This window comes from Elephas maximus, chromosome 2 (assembly GCF_024166365.1).
Source record: "Elephas maximus indicus isolate mEleMax1 chromosome 2, mEleMax1 primary haplotype, whole genome shotgun sequence".
Lineage (NCBI taxonomy): Eukaryota > Metazoa > Chordata > Mammalia > Proboscidea > Elephantidae > Elephas > Elephas maximus.
The window spans coordinates 110618184-110639799 of NC_064820.1; the positions used below are offsets into that span (position 1 = coordinate 110618184).

Below are 21616 nucleotides of genomic sequence, written 5' to 3' on the forward strand. Positions count from 1 at the left end.
TGGACCAATGAGCAACATCATGGTAAATGGAGAAAAGATTGAAGTTGTCAAAGATTTCATTTTACTTCAATGCACAATCAACAGCCATGGAAGCAGCAGTCAAGAAATCAAAAGACTCATTGTATTGGGTAAATCTGCTGCAAAGGACCTCTTTAAAGCGTTGAAGAGCAAAGATGTCACCCTGAAGACTAAGTTGCACCTGACCCAAGCCATGGTATTTTCAATCACATCATATGCATGTGAAAGCTGGACAATGAATAAGGAAGACTGAAGAAGCATTGATGCCTTTGAACTGTGGTGTTGGCAAAGAATATTGAATATACCATGGACTGCCAAAAGAATCAACAAATCCGTCTTAGAAGAAGTACAAGTAGAATGCTCCTTAGAAGCAAGGATGGCGAGACTGTGTCTTGCATACTTTGGACATGTTGTCAGGAGGGATCAGTCCCTGGAGAAGGGCATCATGCTTGGCAGAGTACAGGGTCAGCAGAAAAGAGGAAGAGCCTCAATGAGGTGGACTGACACAGTGGCTGCAACAATAAGCTCAAGCATAACAACGATTGTAAGGATGACTCAGGACTGGGCAGTGTTTCGTTCTGTTGTGCATAGGGTCACTATGAGTCAGAACCGACTTGATGGCACCTAAGAACAACATATGATCTGGAGTAATATCTAAATATTTCAATACTAATATCAATAACTTGTGTGAATTATTGTTTTTTTTTTTTCTTGCTAAGTCCTTCTAAGATTTACCAATTTTATTAATCTTTTCATTGAACTAACTTTGGGCCTTGTTGATTTTCTCTCTTGTATGATAGTTTTCTATTTCTCATCTTTATCAGTTCCTTGCTTCTATTATCCCTTCCTTCGACTTGCTTTCGGTTGACTTGATTTTCTTTCTCTAGCTTCTTGAGGCAGAAACTTAGATCACTGATTCTCAGTCTAGCTTCTCTGCAAATATAAGCATGTCCCTCTAATCGATTTAGCTGTGTCCCACATGTTTTGTTTGACATGTTAAATATTTATATAATTTCCATCGTGATTTCTTCCTTTACCAGTAAAAGTATATGTTTGATTTCCAACCTGGTGAGCTTTCTATGCTTATTTTTTGTTACTGATTTCCAGCCTAATACAAGTGTGGTCAGAGATTACCTTCTGAATAATTTCAAAACTTTGAAATGCATTGAGACTTGCTTTATGACCCAGCATATGGTCAATGTTTTATGCACATTTGAGAACAAAGTGTTTTCTGAACTTATTTGGTAAAGTGCTCTATATATGTATCAATTAAGTTGAGTTTGTTAATTTAGTTGTTTAGATCTTCTGCCTTTAGTATGTCTCCTGCCTGTCAGCTATTAAGAGAGGTATGTTAAAGTCTCACGCTGTGACTATAAATTTATCTATTTTTTTTTATTTCAGTCACATTTTTGTCTTACATATTTTGAAACTATGTTATTGAGGGCATATACATATATACTCATGATCTCTACTTCATAAGCTGACCCCTCTGTCATTATACATGATCCCACTTTATAAAAAGTAACAACCCTTGCTTTGAAGACCACTTCACTTAAAATTATTATAGTTACACCAACTTTTCCTTTGGTTAGTGTTTGTATAATATAACTTTTTCTATCCTTTTTCTTTTAACCTTTTCATGTCTCCATATTTAAGCAGTACCTCTTACAAGTAACATATAGTTGGATTTCCCCCCATTCTGACAATTTTTAGTTTATTTATATGTAATATAAGTACTGATATATTTTTTAGATAACAATTTTCCATGAGTCTCTCATGTTTCTATAGATATTGCAAGCAGAAGCACTGACTGCTTTTTGTTCCAAACTACCTCTGTATATCTGCATTGCACACAAACATTTGTATAGTGAAAAGTTTTGAATAATAGAGATAGTGTTCCCCTTGATAGCACAATACAGTTTTGCTTATATCTCCGGAAGCTAGAGATAGTTACTCCCTCTGGAACTAAGAGAAGACATGCTTGCTGTCAAGCATAATAAAGACAATGTCTACCTCTGGATCAAAGAGCAAGCACGATATTGCCCATTATAAACCATTTGTTTCCTTAAGCTCGGGGTACCTCCCCTGCAATGCAATGCAGTGTATGTGCAATGTAAGCTGACCCACTTTCATATTACTCTGTGAGAACTGGGGTTCAGGGAACTGATACGAAAAACTGATGATACACTAACTACTACCATTGCTGTGAATCGTAGGTTGTTTTTCCTCTCTGACCAAGAAATCTGCATCATCTACCAGCATCCATGGAGCTGTGATAGGCTAACTTGTTAGCTTACAAATAGGATAAAATCTCAAACCCTCCATAGAATTTAGTGGTTTTGGTGACAAGGACAGGATGCTGACAGAGACATGGCTCTCTGGAAGAGGAAAGATTTTGAGGCAAGTTCTGGGAATCAATAGTGAACACATTGACCAAATTATATAGTCCAGTCTATTGCTATTAACGAAGAATAAGTAAAGAGGTATTCTCAGGCCAAGTACTGGTAAGTAGATTCAAAGACAGTTCCAAGGACAGTACCAAGATTGTTGTTAACTCTCCTCCAGGCTGGAGGACTTCCTTGCCATCTAGAAATCAGTCTCAGGACCACCCTATTTTAAAAACTTATACTAAGTTTCTTACTGGTTGGGCAGAAGACTCCTCTTGTTTTCAGACAAGTGTTATAAAGATGTGCAACCACACTGAGTTTAAAATGAGGAAAATTTACAACTTCTATAGGCAGAAACAAGGTGAATCATTAGAACTCTGGCTGGTTTGCTTGGGAGATGAGGGACTGTGATGCATAATTGCTCATTAAGGTGCAATGGCAACACATGGGCTGTTTTAGGCCTCAGCTCCTCTTGCAGTCTTTCCTCCTGCCAAACTTAGATCCATTTGGATACAAAAGTAAAAACTCTTACAGTTTTTTGCAGTGCGTCCTGGCTGCAGATACCCTTGTGAAAACATAGATGAAGCACTGAATAGAATTTGGAGACTTACTGCCCCAGAAAAGAAGGTAAACTGACTGTTGGACCTTGTCTGAATGTACCTTTGTCGTGACTCCAATATACTGTCATGGCTCTGGTTTTGGAATGTAGAATTGGTATTTATATTTTACAAGCATGTACTGTGAATTTCTCCTAAAGTCCAAAAGTGCTAGTGGGATATATAGGTTGCTACCCAAACTGTCCCTTGCATCTTCCCAAGTGGTTTAACAGTAACAGCATAGAATTCCGAGAAAGGAAAATCCCAATTTTAAGGTCTCGAAGGCAGCAGAAGAAGTAAAAGACACAATATGTTAATTAAACAGACCTGTATGGCCAGAGAAAAAGGTTAACAGGAGCTACAGGCTTACAGTAGATTCTACCAACTGAACGTAGTTGTCACTCCTATAGTCCTTGTGATTATAACTAAATCAATTGACAGATTGATAGCACTTAGTATGCTGCCTTGAACATTGCCAAAGTATTCTTTTGTAACCCACTTGCACCCAAGGGTAAAGACCAATTCTTATTCATGTGGCAAGGCCACAAATATACATTTATAGTACTCCCTTAGAAGTACTTAAACTCCCCTGCTATTTGTTACCAGTGAGTGGGTCAGGATTTACCGCGAGTACCACTACCCTCTAACACTCAAAGCTTTTATTGATATATGATGTCCAGTTGGATTGCGGGTCACAAGTTTCAGATTCAATGGCCATGACTGCGGTGTTATCACATCTTTGCCAGCAAGGGTGGCTGATAATCCCCAACAAAACTCAGGAGACGGCTCATCAATATTATTTTCGGAACTATGTGGACAGGTTCCAAATCCACAATACTCAATCTCTCTGGTTGTCAAAAAAAACCCAAAAACTGCTACTTCCCCACCCCTGCCTCCAGTGAAAAAAAGGAGGCCCAGTACTATATTGGACTCTCTAGGTATTAGAGACAATATGTACCTCACCTGGGCATTCTACTTTGTCTTTTACACCAGCTAACATACAAATTATGAGTTCGGCCCAAACCTACATTGGAAACTGATCAGAAAACAACAGCATGCTCTCTACAATGGGATGCCACAGACTTAATGACCCCGTTGAGCTACAAGCCTCTGTGAATTATGATCTTGTGGACTGGAGCATATGGCAAAGGAAGGCAGTTTCCACTCAGAGGCACCCTTTGAGGTGATGGACTAATTGACTCCCTGACATGGCTACCTTTTGAAAAGCAACTATTAGCTTACTAGGAGCTCTTGATGAAACCTAAGCCATGATATGTTGAGTCCTTGTCCACTCTCTGGACTGACATTCCCATTTGGTGATGGGCCAAATTAGACTTAAAAGCTAACGATGTTGGAAAAGCCTCATTTGTCAAATGGAAATGGTATATTCAAGAACGCAGAAGAGGCCATAAGAGATCTTCAGTTATTTAAGGAAACACCATCAGTAGATGATAAAGCCCTAGAAGACTATGGAAATCTCTCTAAAATTAAGCTCCTTTTGGTTACTCAGGGGAAGCTTCCCATAGGGGTAACTGACACATTATTTATGTGAGCTCTGGGGGCAGTTATCCCTACAATGGGAGTAACCCAATTAGATCCCAACTCATAGCAACCCTATACGACAGAGTAGAACTGTCCCATAGAGTTTCCAAGTAGTGCCTGGTGGAGGTGGTGTGAAATTTGTCCCTGATTTTACTTTAAAAAAAAAAATCAATGGCACGATCTAATCCCTAGGAAGCACTCTGGTCAGCCTCAACTCACTGATCAGCATTATTAGGGATGACATAATTGCCCAAAACTTCCTCCTTGCAGGCCAAGATGGAATCTGTGCAACTAATAATACATTCTATTATTCTACCTGTATTAATGCCTCAGGCTAAGTATAAAGGTCAGTACAGAAACTGAAGAAGAAAGCCACTTGGCTTTCTAAAATACACCTGGATAACTAAGGAATTTGTTCAGCTGGCTGGGTCCAGGACCTTAGAGAGTGATACTGAGGTTAGTACTGCATGTTGGCCTCATCCTGTTGCTTAGAGTACTGTCGATATTAGCCTTAGTTAAATACTATATGAAACAAATTGAATGGGTTTGGTTCAAGCCTATATTGATCAGATTATTGAGTGGCCAACAAAGTTGTGCAGTCATGGAAAAATCCATCATTATAGCTCTTGAAACCAATCTGCATCATGTTTTTGGCTTTCAGGACTGTTTGCAATCTGTCAGTGGTGTGCCCTTTACCTCAAAATCTACTCAATAATATCTCTGCACATCTTAATATTTGTTTTCTATTTGGACCCCGTGCTTTATGTTTGTTTTTCTTTCCTGTTTTGATCAGATTTTTTTATATTAATATACTCATTTACTATTCTTTTGCTGACTGCCCTAAAATTTACAGCATATATTCTTATTTTTAAGAGCCTAAAACAAATGATTACCTTTATCACTTTCATATTAATGCTGTAACCTTAAAATATTTCATTCATTTGCAACCTCTTTTGTAGAGCCAATTTTCAATATCTAGAAACAATGAAGATGTACACAATACAATTCTCCTTTAATGTCTAAACCTAGATCAAATTATAAATGTGCACAGAAGACATGAACAGGCTTATTTATTATTGCATTGTTTGGAAAAGTGAAAAAAAAATGAAGGCAATTTCATGTTCATTAACCAGCCAGTGGATAGATTAGGGTAAATTAATAAGATCATGGATAAATAAACAGTGGTACATTTATAAAATAGAATTTCATAGCACAGCTAAAATGCAGTAAGTAGATATAGATCAACATGAATTTGAACAGTATAATTTCTGATTAAAAAAGTAGAAGATTATTACAAAATGAAACAAGAATTTTAGAAATATGATATATACATAACCAGAAAAGACATACAAACATGTATGGGAAAGATGGACTCTAACTTCAGAAGAATGATTACCTTCCCAGAAGGAGAAAGGAAAATAAATGGTATTAAGCGAGGGAGGTTCAGAAGTCCTTACAAAGTATTATGTGTTAAAAAATATTAATACAACAATGGTAAAGTGCTCATATTTTCATAATTTGAGCAAAGGCTATCTGTTCTTAATACTCCCTGTACTGTGTTTATTTGAAATATTTCATACATATGTGTATGAAAATTGTATACAAAATTTTTGAAATGAACACAATGAGCAGAAAAGTCTACCTGCAAGTGTAGCTGCCACTGTGGGTGTTAATTCATACTGATTTTCAATATATTTAGGCAAAAATTCAGAAACTCCAATAACAAGTAAATTTTCAGTAGCTCTGGACAGAGCTAGGCACACAAACACTTGATTCTTCATCAAAATCTGAAATAGAAATGAGTTACATATCAACTATTTTATTAGGTTAATAGCAATAGATACGCTCAAATGTGTGTTAATGATCAATCCACAAAAATTTTACTTTTTGCAATCTAAAGCAAAAATATTGAAAAAATACAAATCCAAACAGATATCTTAAAATTCACCAATAACCTAAACCATAAAAGTCATATATCCAAAAACCAAACTCACTACCATTGAGTTGACTCCGAGTCATGGAGGCCCCATAGCATTTCCGCGGCTGTAAAACTCTACAGAAGTAGACTTCCACAACTTGCTCCCAAGAAGCCACTGGTGGTTTCGAACCCCTAGTCTTTTGGTTAGCAGTCAATCACTTTAACCACCCCACCACTAAGGCTCCTACAGGTCATGTCGTTTTTAAAATGTTTTTTGTTATGGTTGTTCATTTTCTTGTCTTCTCTTTTTTTTCCCATAATTTGCTCTCTATAACATCTATAATTTTAATTTGTGAGTCTGACAGCTTATTGGAAAGATTCACAAAAAATAAATAGGTCATTAACCAGGTATCTAGAATTTCCCTTTACTTTTGTTTACTCATTTATTAATCTTCTTAGCAAGTCTTTTTTTTTTTTTTAACTAAAAGACAAAGGAAATTTAAGTAACATTCAGGGAAAATCATGAGGACTACAATTAATAAGATACAATTGTATTTTACTCCTGAAATTACCTAAATAAAAAGTGAAGTTATAGAAATACTGTACTCTAGTAAACTTGTTGAACTTATTCAGAAGTCTTACTAGGATATACAGGGATGGTTTACTATTACCTATTTCACTATTCAGAGTAACTAACATGATAGTTTATCACCGGTCTGTCAATTTGTCATACTGTGGTGGCTTGTGTGTTACTATGATGCTGGAAGCTATGCAACTAGTATTTCAAATACCAGCACAATCACCATGTTGGACAGGTTTCAGTGGAGCTTCTAGACTAAGACAGACTAAGAAGAAGGATCCAGCAGTCCACTTCTGAAAAAACTGGTTGGTGAAAACCTTATGAATAGCAGCAGAACTTTGTCTGATATAGTGCTGGAAGATGAGCCCCTCGGGTTGGAAGGCACTTAAAACAAAATGGGGAAAGACCTGCCTTCTCAAAGTAGAACCGACCTTAATGACATGGTTGGAATAATGCTTTCAGGACCTTCATTTGCTGTGGCACTACTCAAGATGTGAAGAAACAGCTGAAAACATCCATTAATGATCAGGACACGGAATGTCAGAGTACAAACCTAAGAAAATTTAAAGTTGTCAAAAATGAAATGGAATGCTAGAAGATAATAAGCTGAAATGGACTGGTATTGACCATTTTGAATTGGACAATCACATAGTCTATTATGCTGGGAATGACAAATTGAAGAGGAATGGCACCACCATCATTGTCAAAGAGAACATTTCAAGATCTATCCTGAAGTACAATGCTGCTCTCAGTAATAGAATAATATCCATATGCCTACAAGAAAGACCAGTTAATAAGACTGTTACTCAAATTTACACACCACCCATTAAGGCCAAAGTCGAAGAAACTGAAGATTTTTACCAACTTCTGCAGTCTGAAATCAATCAAACATGCAATTGAGATGCAGTGATTCGAATGTGAAAGTTGGACAAAAAGAAGAAGGATTAGAAGTTGGAAAACATGCCCCCAGTGATAGAAACGATGCTGGAGATTGAACCATAGAATTTTGCAAGACCAACAACCTATTCATTGGAAATGCCTTTTGTCGACAACACAAATGGTGACTATTGATGTGGACCTCACCAGTTGGACTACGTAGGAATCAAACTGACTACATTTATAGAAAGAGACAATGGAGAAGCTCAATATCATCAGCCAGAACAAGGTCAGGGGCCGACTGCAGAACAAACCATCAATTCACATATGCAAGCATGAGTTGAAGCTGAAGAAAATTAAAACAAGTCCACGAGACCTTGAGTATATTACACCAGATGCATTGGATACTAATGACAGAAGTCCAGACAAATTGTGGCATGACATCAAGGACATTATATATGAAGAAAGCAAAAAGTCATTAAAAAGACAGGAAAGAAAGAAAAGTCCAAAATGGATGTCAGAAGAGATTCTGAAACTTGCTCTTGTACATAGAGTAGCTAAAGCAAACAGAAGAGATGATGAAGTAGAAGAACTGAAAAGAAAGGATTTCACAGGGCAGCTGAAGAAGACAAAGTAGAGTATTACAATGAAATGTGCAAAGACCTACAGTTACAAAACCAAAAGGAAAGAACACTTTTGGCATGTCTCTCATGCTGAAAGAACTGAAGAAAAAAATTCAAGCCTCGAGTTGCAATATTAAAGGATACTATGAGCAAGATATTGAACAATGCAGGAAGCATCAAGGGAAGTTGGAAGTAATACAGTCACTGTACCAAAAACAACTGGTTGACGTTCAGCCATTTCAGGAGGTAGCATATGATGGAGAATTGATGGTACTGAAAAGGCGGGGCGGAGATGGCGGAGTAGTCAGATGCTTCCAGTGATCCCTTTTACAACAAAGACCCAAAAGAATAAGTGAAATGATTATATATATGATAAGCTAGGAGCCCTGACCATCAAAGGCAAAGTTAGGAAATTGGACTAAGAAGCAAGCAGAGGAAGAAACAGTTCAGAAATGGCGAGGAGTTGCTGGACCTGACTCGGAGAGAACTAGCTCCCCTCAGGCACAATCCCCTGGAGAAACCGAGGAAGGGCTGGCAGTAGCATTCAGGACAGCGTTTCCTCAGGGAGAGACAGTGAGCAGCACAGTCTACTCACACCTCCAGAACCAGAGAAGAACAACACTCTCGGCAAAAGCTAAGTACTTGCATTTATTTACTGCACCCCCAGCTCCAAAGCCACCTTCAGTGGCTGTAGATTTCCCTGGGCCTGAGATAGGTACTGCTGCTCACCCTGAGCCATTCTCTTGGCCTTGGAGAAGGAATCAATTAACAACTGGGGGAAAAGATAATCTGCTAGCTCCACTAAGCTAGGGAGCTCAGGACAGAAGCAGCTCCTGTCCAGGCACAAATGGCCCACGGACATTGAATACCTTTCACCCCAGCATGGACCTGTGTGGGCCCATTTCAGGAGATTAGGTCTTTGTTGGTAGACTGCAACACTGTATGTGCTTGAGATCTGACTTTAAATGTTTCACCTGTGTACTGGAAGGTGGGTTTTTGATGTTGGACACAGCTTTACCTATTAAACAGGGTCCTCACCTACCCACATCAGGGGCCTGAGGACTGGTGGCTCCATCCATGTCACCTAGCCACCCACAGCAGGGGTCCAAGGATAAGTGATGCTTCCCACTCCTTACAACCAAAAGCGTTGGGTGCCCATGGTCTGGCTGCAGAACCCACCCACCTGCGTGCACTCTAGGAAAGAGGGACACACTTTCCTCACAGACACCTGGGGGATGGTTGTCAGCTCTCTGTTTTATTCAGAGTATGACTCCCTGCTGCAAACAAATACCTGTGCCTACACCAATCACCCCTGACCCTCTAAGACTACAGGACAGAGCCTATACCACACACTTGGTGACCAACTACCTGGACACCTGAGCTGAGTCCATACAAGAAAAGTGAATGGACTTCTAGATTAATATACCTGATAACAGCTCTAGCCATCTGGTGAAAGGACATTACTGCCTCAAAGGTGCAAATAATCAACCTAGCTCACTCAGTCAGTCTATTTGGGAATATCAAAACAAAAGAAAGCACGAAGCTAGGATACAGTAAGCAAACATAAAATAAATTAATATGATAATGTGTAGATGGCTCAGAGACAAAAGTCAATATCAAATCACATAAAGAAGCAGACAATGATCAGTTCAACAAGCTCTCAAAACAAAGAATCAAGGGATCTTCCAGATGAAGATGTATTCCTGGAATTACCAGATGTACAATACAAAAGGTTAACATACAGAACTCCTAAACAGGTCAGGAAGGAGATCAGGCAAAATTCAGAACAAGCCAAGGAACACAAAGATAAAGCAGCTGAAGAAATTTAAATCGTTATTCAAGAACACAATGAAAATTTGATAGGCTGCAAGAATCCATAAAGAAACAGCAATCAGAAATTCAGAAGATTAACAATAAAATTAGAGAATTAGACAACTCAATAGAAAGTCAGAGAAGCAGAATTGAGCAAATGGAAGGCACTATTTGTAAACTTGAAGATAAAGCACTTGGCACCAATATATTTGAAGAAAAATCAGATAAAAGAATTTAGAAAAATGAAGAAACCCTAAGAATCATGTGGGACTCTATCAAGAGAAATAACCTATGAGTGATTGGAGTACCAGAACAGGGAGGGACAACAGAAAATACAGACAGAATTGTTGAGGATTTGTTGGCACAAAACTTCCCTGATGTCGTGAAAGATGAGAAGATATCTACCTAAAATGCTCATCAAACTCCACATAAGTCAATCTCAAAAGAAAGTCACCAAGGTATATTATAATCAAACTTGCCAAAACCAAAGATAAAGACAGAATTTTAAGAGCCGCTAGGGATAAATGAAAAGTCAGCTACAAAGGAGAATCAATAAGAATAAGCTCAAACTACTCAGCAGAAACCATGCAGGCAAGAAGGCAATAGGATGACTTATATAAAGCATGGAAGGAAAAAAACTGCCAGCCAAGAATCATATGTCCAGCAAAACTGTCTCTCAAATATGAAGGCGAAATGAGGACATTTCCAGATAAAAAGAAATTCAGAGAATTTGTAAAATCCAAACCAAAACTACAAGAAATACCAAAGGGAGTTCTGTGGTTAGAAAATCAATAACATCAGATATCAACCAAAACTAGAACACAGGACAGAGCAACAAGATATCAACCCAGATAGAAATCATAAAAACAAATCAAGATAAAAAATGCTAAAAATGGGGGCACAGTGATGTCATTATGTAAAAGAAGAGAACATTAAAACAATAAAGAGGGAATAAAAAATGTAGTCATAGATCTTTCTTATGGAGAGGAAGTCAAGGTGATATAAAGAAATAAAAGCTAGGTTTACACTTAGGAAAAAAGGGTAAATATTAAGGTAGCCACAAAGGAGATTAACAATCCTACACACCAAAATAAAATACAAGAAAAACATAAAGACTCAGCAAAAGCAAAATCAAAAACAATGAATGAGAGGAAAAGACAGCATATAACGAAAAACTACTCAGCACAAAAAAATTAAGTGGGAAAAGGAAACTGTCAACAACACACACAAAAATACATCAGAAAGATAGCACTAAAACCATACCTATCCATAATTACGCTGGATGTAAATGAAGTAAATGCACCAATAAAGAGACAGAGAGAGGCAGAATGGATTAAAAAAAAAAAACATGATCTGTCTATATGCTGCCTAAAAGAGATACACCTTAGACTTAGAGACACAAACAAACTAAAACTCAAAGGATGGAAAAAGTATATCAAGCAAACAACCAGTCAAAAAAGGGCAGGAGTGGCAATATTAATTTCTGACAAAATAGACTTTAAAGTTAAATCCACTACAAAGGATATGGAACGATACTATATAATGGTTAAAGGGACAATATAACAGGAGGTATTAAATATTTATGCAACTAATAAATATTAGTTGCTTCAAAACACATAAAACAAACTCTAACAGCATTGAAAAATGAGATAGACAGATCTATAATAATAGTAGATTTCAATACGCCACTTTCAGTGAAGGACAGAACATCCAGAAAGAAGCTCAAGAAAGACACGGAAGATTTAAATGTCACAATCAACCAACTTGACCTCATAGACATATACAGAGCACTCCATATGACAGCAGCCAAGTATATTTTCTTTTCCAATGCACATGGAACATTCTCTAGAATAGAACACATATTAGGTCATAAAGCAAGCCTTAACAGAATCCAAAACATCAAAATATTACAAAGTATCTTCTCAGACCATAAATCCATAAAAGTAGAAATCAATCACAGAAAAAGTAGGGAAAAGAAATCAAAAACACTGGAAACCGAACAATACCCTGCTCAAAAACGACTGGGTTATAGAAGAAATTAAGAATGGAATAAAGAAATTCATGGAATCCAATGAGAATGAAAACACTTCCTACCAGAACCTTTGGGAAACACTGAAAGCAGTGCTCAGAGGTCAATTTATTGCAATAAACACACATATTCAAAAAGAAGAAAGGGCCAAAATCAAAGAATTATCCCTACAGTTTGAACAAATAAAAAGAGAACAACAAAAGAAACCCTCAGGAACCAGAAGAAAGCAAATAATAAAAATTAGAGCAAAATTAAAAGAAATAAAGAACAGAAAAACAATTGATAGAGTTAACAAGACCAAAAGCTGGTTCTACAAAAAAGCTAACAAAATTGATAAACCATTGGCCAAACTGACAAAAGAAAAACAGGAGAGGAAGCAAATAACCTGAATAAGAAATGAGATGGGCAATATCAAAACAGACCCAACTAAAAGTAAAAGAATCATATCAGATTACTAGGAAAAATTGTACTGTAAAAATCTGAAAACCTAGAAGTGGATGAATTTCTAGAAACATACTATCTACTTAAACTAACATAATCAGAGGTAGAAGAACTAATAAACCTATAACTAAAGAAGATTGAAAAGGTAATTAAAAAACTCCCAACAACAACAACAACAAAAAACCCTGGACAGGATATCTTTACTGGCTTTGCTGGAGAGTTCTACCAACCTTTCAGAGAAGATTAACACTGCTAATACTAAAGGTATTTCAGAGGATAGAAAAGGATGGAATACTCCTAAACTCATTTTATGAAGCCAGCATATCCCCAATACCAAAACCAGGTAAAAACCAAGTAAAAAAAAAAAAATTAAATTACAGACCTATGTCCCTCATGATGGCAGTGGGTTTGTGGGTCCCTCATGAACTTAGATGCAAATATCCTCAACAAAATTCTAGCCAATAGAATTCAACAACATATCAAAAAAATAATTCATCATGACCAACTGGGGTTCATACCAGATACGCAGGGATGGTTTAACATTAGAAAAACAATCAGTGTAATCCATCATATAAATAAAACAAAAGACAAGAATCATATGATCTTACCAATTGATGCAGAAAAGGAATTTGATAAAATCCAACACCCATTCATGATAAAAACTCTCAACAAAATAGGAATAGAAGGAAAATTACTCAACATAATAAAGGACATTGATACAAAGCCAACAGCCAACATCATCCTAAATGGAGAGAGTCTGAAAGCATCCCACATAAGGATGCCCTTTATCACCACTCTTGTTCAACATTGTGCTAGAGGTCCTAGCCAGAGCAACTAGGCTAGATAAAGAAATAAAGGGCATCCAGATTAGTATGGAAGAAGAAAAAATATCTCTATTTGCAGATGACATGATCTTATGCACAGAAAATGCTAAAGAATCCTCAAGAAGCCTACTAAAACCAATAGAAGAGTTCAGCAGACTATCAGGATACAATATAAACATACAAAAATCCATTGCATTCCTCTACACCAAAAAAAAAACGTTGAAGGGGAAATCTCCAAATCAATGTCATTAAAGTAGCCCCCAAGAAGATAAAATACTTAGGAATAAATCTAACCAGAGAAATAAAAGACCTACACATAGAAAGCTACAAGACACTACTGCAAGAAACCAAGAGACCTATGTAAGCGGAAAAACTTACCTTGCTCATGGAAAGGAAGACTCAACATTGTAAAAATGTCTATTCAACCAAAAGTGATCTATAGATACAATGTAATTATGATCCAAATTCCAACAACATTTTTTAATGAGATGGAGAAACAAATCATTAACTTCAAATGGAAGGGAAAGAGGCCCCAGATAAGTAAAACATTACTGAAAAAGAACAAAGTAGGGGGCTTCACACTACCTGATTTTAGAACATACTGTACTGCCACAGTAGTCAAAACAACCTGGTAATGGTACAACAACAGATACATAGACCAACGCAACAGAATTGAGAATCCAGACATAAATCCATCCACATATGAGCAGCTGATATTTGACGAAGGCCCAAAGTCTATTAAAAGGGGAAAAGACAGTCTCTTTAACAAATGGTGCTGGCATAGATGGATATCCATCCGCAAAAAAATGAAACAAGACTGATACCTCACACCATGCACAAAAAGTAACTCAAAATGGGTCAAAACCTAAATATAAAATCTAAAATGATAAAGATCATGGAAGAAAAGATAGGGATATCACTAGGAGCCCTAATACATGGCATAAACAGTATACAAAACCTTACTAACAATGCAGAGGAGAAACTAGATAACTGGGAGCTCCTAAAAATCAAACACCTATGCTCATCCAAAGACTTCACCAAAAGAGTAAAAAGATTACCTACAGACTGGGAAAAAGTTTTTAGCTGTGACATTTCCGATCAGCATCGGATCTCTAAAATCTACATGATACTACAAAAACTCAACAACAAAAAGACAAATAACCCAGTTAAAAAATGAGGAAAGGATATGAACAGTCACTTCATCAAAGAAGACATTCAGGCAGCTAAAAGATACATGAGGAAATGCTCATGATCATTAGCCATTAACCCATTGCCATTGAGTCGGTTCATTAGCCATTACAGAAATGCAAATCAAAACTACAATGAGATTCCTTCTCACCCCAACAAGGCTGGCCTTGATCCAAAAAACACCAAATAATAAATGTTGGAGAGGTTGTGGAGAGTGTGGAACACTTATACACTGCAGGGGGAATGTAAAATGTACGACTTTGGAAATCAATTTGGCGCTTCCTTAAAAAGCTAGAAATAGACTTTTGGGCTAGCAGCCCAGTGCTTAACCATTGTGTCTCCAAGGCTCCTAGATGGGAACTTGTTAAAACTGAATTCCTGAGGCAGGGCCAAGATGGCTGACTAGGTAGAAGCTACCTCGGATCCCTCTTGCAACAAAGACTCGGAAAAACAAGTGAATCCATTACATACATGACAATCTATGAACCCTCACTATCAAATACAGATCTAAAGAGTTGACCTGAGTGACAGAGACTGAGAATGAGCAACCACGGGGAAGCAACGACTGTTTTCGGAGCCTGGAGCCAGCGTCCCAGTCAGAAAACCTTGGCGCCGGGCTTTGGACTGGGCACAGGGAAACTGAGCACAGCATCCTTAGATGGCGCAAACATGGGACACAGCCCTAGCCCCCAGAAGTGACCTCGGGGGAAGCCCAGCCAGTGCATACAGGCAGCACAGCAACGCGGCTAACAGGAGGAGAAGTCACCAGGAGGCAGCGACTGGTTTTGGAGCTTGGAGTGCAGTGTCCCAGCCAGGGAACCTTGGCGCTGGGCTTTGGAATGGGAGCGGAGGAACTGACCACGGCTTCTGAGACAGCAGGAGCACAGGACGCGGGCCTGACCCTTGGGGGCAATCTTGACCCAGCCAACGCACACAGGCTACATGCCCCTCTGGAATCTCAGATGAAACAGTCATCACCAAGCAAGATAAGTAACTTTGTCTATATTCCAGGGTGCTACTCTCTCCTATCTATCTGGTCCCTCCCCTCCCCTTCCCAGGCGGCTTCATTAACATTGGAATTTCCTGAGCCAGACAGTGAAGTGCTCTATGGTTTTTTTTTTTTTTTTGGTCTTTTCCTAACCCATTCTCCTGGCCTGAGTGAAGCAGCTACAAAAAACCCAGGGACCAAAAATCCTTCCCTGACTTCCCAAAATTGGACTAAAAATACAGAACCAGCTCAAGCCAAGCATATGAGATCCACTGTCTTGGGCTTTCATCCCTACAGGGAACAAGGTGGCTATTTTAATGCAAAGGCAATTCTGATAGGGATCTGACTGTAATTGTTTTAGCAGATTACTGGAAAGACAAGTTTCCCAGGTCTAATATCTCTGTGTATTCAACAGAAACCCTCACTGACCCACAACGGGGAACTGAGGGCCGAGGCTCCCCCCAGACCACCTAGCCTCCTGCGTTAGGGGTCTGAGGATGGTGACACCTACCAATCTGTAGAGGTATTTGCACTGGGTGCCTAAGGTACAGCTGCAGAGCCCACCCACCAAAGTGCTTTAGGAATAGGGACACACCTACCTCACTGGCCTTTGGGGGAAGCATGTCAGCATCCTGCCCCCCCCAGAGTGTGACCCCCTGCTGCTACTAGAATCTGGTGCACACAACTACCACCACTACTCTTCTAGGTGAATAGGTGACAGTCTGCACCACACACTTGGTGACCCAAAATCAGATTTCTACTCAAGAATAGTGAAGGGACTCTTAGGCTTATATATCTGCTAATATCTGCTAACAGCCCAAACCAGCTGGTAATAGGACATAAGAGATTCAAGGGCTACAACAATCAAGAGAGCGCAATCTAGTAGCCCATCTACGTATACTGAAAGAACACAAAACAAGATAAGACTCAGTGAGCAAATATAAAATAAATCATTACAATATCTTATAGATGGCTCGGAGCTAGCAGTCGATATCAAACCACATAAAGAAGCTGACCATGATTGCTTCTACAACTCCCCAAATTAAAGAATCAAAATCTTTCCCAAATGAAGACACAATCCTGGAATTGCCAGATGCAGAATATAAAAAACTAGTCTACAGAATGCTTCAAGACATCAGGGATGACCTCAGAAATGAAATAAGGCAATCTACAGAAAAAGCCAAGCAACATGCTGATAAAGCAGTTGAAGAAATCAAAAAGATTATTCAAGAACATAGTGGAAAACTTAATAAGCTGCAAGAAACCATAGAGAGACAGCATTCAGAAATCCAAAAGATTAACAGTAAAATTACAGAATTAGACAATGCAATAGGAAGTCAGAGGAACAGAATCGAGCAGTTGGAATGCAGAGTGGGGGAGATGGAGGATAAGGGAATTGACACCAATACAGTTGAAAAAAATCAGATAAAAGAATTAAAAAAAATGAAGAAACCCTAAGAATCATTTGGGGCTCTAGCATGAAGAATAACTTGCGTGTGATTGGAGTCCCAGAAAAGGGAGGGATAGCAGAAAATACAGAGAGAATAGTTGAAGATCTGTTGGCAGAAAACTTCCCTGACATCATGAAAGATGAAAGTATATCTATCCAAGATGCTCATCGAATCCCATTAAAGATTGATCCAAAAAGAAAATCACCAAGACATATTATCATCAAACTTGCCAAAACCAAAGATAAAGAGAAAATTTTAAAAGCAGCCAGGGATAAAAGAAAGGTCTCCTACAAAGGAGAATCAATAAGAATAAGTTCAGACCACTCAGCAGAAACCATGCAGTCAAGAAGGCAATGGGATGACATATATAGAGCACTGAAGGAGAAAAACTTCCAGCCAAGGATCATATATCCAGCAAAACTCTCTCTCAAATATGAAGGTGAAATTAAAACATTTACAGATAAACATAAGCTAGAGAATTTGCAAAAACCAAACCAAAGCTACAAGAAATACTAAAGGAAATTGTTTGGTCAGAAAATCAATAATATCAGATACCAGCACAACAAAAGCTCACAGAACAGAACATCCTGATATCAACTCAAATAGGGAAATCACAAAAACAAATTAAGATTAATTTTTAAAAAGAAAAAAATGCTCAAAACAGGGAATCATTGAAGTCAATATGTAAAAGATCACAATAATCAAAAAGAGGGACTAAATTCAGGAGGCATAGAACTGCCACATGGAGAGGAAAACAAGGCAATATAGGACAACACAAGTTAGGTTTTTACTTGGAAAAATAGGGGTAAATATTAAGGTAACCACAAAGACGTCTAACAATTCCATAACTCAAAATAAAAACCAAGAAAAACATAACAACTCAGCAAACATAAATTCAACTACTATGAAAATGAGGAACACACAATTTACAAAGAAAAATGTCCCAGCACAAAAAAATAAGTGTAAAATGAAATTGTCAACAACACACACAAAAAGGCATCAAAATGACAGCTCTAAACATACTTATCTATAATTACGCTGAATATAAATGGACTAAATGCACCGATAAAGAGACAGAGAGCTTCAGACGGGATAAAGAAACACGATCCGTCTATATGCTGCCTACAAGAGACACACCTTAGACTTAGAGACACAAACAAACTAAAACTCAAAGGCTGGAAAAAAATATATCAAGAAAACAACAATCAAAAAGAGCAGGAGTAGCAATATTAATTTCTGACAAAATAGACTTTAAAGTTAAATCCACCACAAAGGATAAAGAAGGACACTACAAAATGATTAAAGGGACAATTGACCAGGAAGATATGACCATATTAAATATTTATGCACCCAATGACAGGGCTGCAAGATACATAAAACAAACTTTAACAGAACTGAAAAGTGCAATAGACACCTCCACAATTATAGTAGCAGACTTCAACACACCACTTCCGGAGAAGGACAGGACTTCCGGTAAGAAGCTCAATAGAGACACGGAAGACCTAATTGCTACAATCAACCAATTTGACCTCATAGACTTATACAGAACACTCCACGCAACAGCTGCAAAGTATACTTTTCTTTCGAGAGCACATGGAACATTCTCTAGAATAGACCACATATTAGGTCATAAAACAAACCTTTGCAGAATCCAAAACATCGAGATATTACAAAGCATCTTCTCAGACCATAAGGCCATAAAAGTGGAAATCAATAACAGAAAAATTAGGGAAAAGAAATCAAATACTTGGAAACTGAACAATACCCTGCTGAAAAAAGACTGGGTTATAGGAGACATTAAGGAGGGAATAAAGAAATTCATCGAATGCAACGAGAATGAAAATACTTCCTATCAAAACCTCTGGGACACAGCAAAAGCGGTGCTCAGAGGTCAATTTATATCGATAAATGCACACATACATAAAGAAGAAAGAGCCAAAATCAGAGAACTGTCGCTACAACTTGAAAAAATAGAAAGCAAGCAACAGAAGAAAACAAAAAATAAATGATAATAAAAATAAGAGAAGAGAAAAACAATTGAAAGAATTAACAAAGCCAAAACCTGGTTCTTTGAAAAAATTAACAAAATTGATAAACTATTGGCCAGACTGACTAAACAAATACAGGAAAGGAAACAAATAACCTGAATAAAAAACGAGATGGGCCACATCACAACAGACCCAACTGAAATTAAAAGAATCATATCAGATTATTACAAAAAATTGTACTCTAACAAATTTGCAAACCTAGAAGAAATGGATGAATTCCTAGAAAAACACTACCTACCTAAACTAACACAATCAGAAGTAGAACAACTAAATAGACCCATAACAAAAAAAGAAATTGAAAAGGAAATCAAAACACCCCCAACAAAAAAAAGCCCTGGCCCGGATGGCTTCACTGCAGAGTTCTACCAAACTTTCAGTGAAGAGTTAACACCACTACTACTAAAGGTATTTCAAGGCATAGAAAATGATGGAATACTACCTAACTCATTCTATGAAGCCACCACATCCCTGATACGAAAACCAGGTAAACACACCACAAAAAAAGAAAATTACAGACCTATATCCCTCATGAACATAGATGAAAAAATCCTCAACAAAATTCTAGCCAATAGAATTCAAAAACATATCAAAAAAATAATCCACCACGACCAAGTGGGATTTATACCAGGTATGCAAGGCTGGTTTAATATTAGAAAAACCATTAATGTAATCCACCATATAAATAAAACAAAAGACAAAAACCACATGATCTTATCAATTGATGCAGAAAAGGCATTTGACAAAGTCCAACACCCATTCATGATAAAAACTCTCAGCAAAATAGGAATTGCAGGAAAATTCCTCAACATAATAAAGGGCATCTATACAAAGCCAATAGCCAACGCCAACAGCCAACATCACTCTAAATGGAGACAGCCTGAAAGCGTTTCCCTTGAGAACAGGAATCAGACAAGGATGCCCTTTATCACCGCTCTTATTCAACATTGTGCTAGAGGTCCTAGCCAGAGCAATTAGGCTAGACAAAGAAATAAAGGGGATCCGGATTGGCAAGGAAGAAGTAAAATTATCTCTGTTTGCAGATGACATGATCTTATACACAGAAAACCCTAAGGAATCCTCCAGAAAACTACTGAAACTAATAGAAGAGTTTGGCAGAGTCTCAGGTTATAAGATAAACATACAAAAATCACTTGGATTCCTCTACATCAACAAAAAGAACATCGAAGAGGAAATCACCAAATCAATACCATTCACAGTAGCCCCCAAGAAGAAGATGTAAAAGACCTATACAAAGAAAACTACAAAGTACTACTGCAAGAAACTAAAAAGGACCTACTTAAGTGGAAAAACATACCTTGCTCATGGATAGAAGACTTAACATAGGAAAAATGTCTATTCTACCAAAAGCCATCTGTACTTACAATGCACTTCCGATCCAAATTCCAATGACATTTTTTAATGTGATGGAGAAACAAATCACCAACTTCATATGGAAGGGAAAGAAGCACCGGATAAGTAAAGCATCACTGAAAAAGAAGAAGAAAGTGGGAGGCCTCACTCTACCTGATTTTAGAACATATTATACAGCCACAGTAGTCAAAACAGCCTGGTACTGGTACAACAACAGGCACATAGACCAATGGAACAGAATTGAGAACCCAGATATAAATCCATCCACATATGAGCAGCTGATATTTGACAAAGGCCCAGTGTCAGTTAATTGGGGAAAAGATAGTCTTTTTAACAAATGGTGCTGGCATAACTGGATATCCATTTACAAAAAAATGAAACAGGACCCATACCTCACACATGCACAAAAACTAACTCTAAGTGGGTCAAAGACCTAAACATAAAGACTAAAACGATAAAGGTCATGGAAGAAAAAATAGGGACAATGTTAGGAGCCCTAATACAAGGCATAAAGAGAATACAAAACATTACCAAAAATGACGAAGAGAAACCAGATAACTGGGAGCTCCTAAAAAAATCAAACACCTATGCTCATCTAAAGACTTCACCAAAAGAGTAAAAAGACAGATCGGGAAGAAATTTTCAGCTATGACATCTCCGACCAGCACCTGATCTCTAAAATCTATATGATTCTGTTAAAACTCAACCACAAAAAGACAAACAACCCAATCAAAAAGTAGGCAAAGGATATGAACATGCACTTCACTAAAGAAGATATTCAGACAGCTAACAGATACATGAGAAAATGCTCTCGATCATTAGCCATTAGAGAAATGCAAATTAAAACTACAATGAGATTCCATCTCACTCCAACAAGGCTGGCATTAATCCAAAAAACACAAAATAATAAATGTTGGAGAGGCT

The 21616-nt window shown here is 37.7% G+C and overlaps 1 protein-coding gene across 1 annotated transcript in view; it reads right to left on the reverse strand.

The window, feature by feature from the left end:
• Nucleotides 1-21616, reverse strand: part of SLCO6A1 (solute carrier organic anion transporter family member 6A1) — a 130211-nt gene that overhangs the window by 61842 nt on the left and 46753 nt on the right. The window contains exon 8 of the mRNA XM_049868087.1: nt 6186-6330. Coding sequence (XP_049724044.1) covers nt 6186-6330 — 145 coding nt within the window. The remainder of the gene's footprint in view (nt 1-6185; nt 6331-21616) is intronic.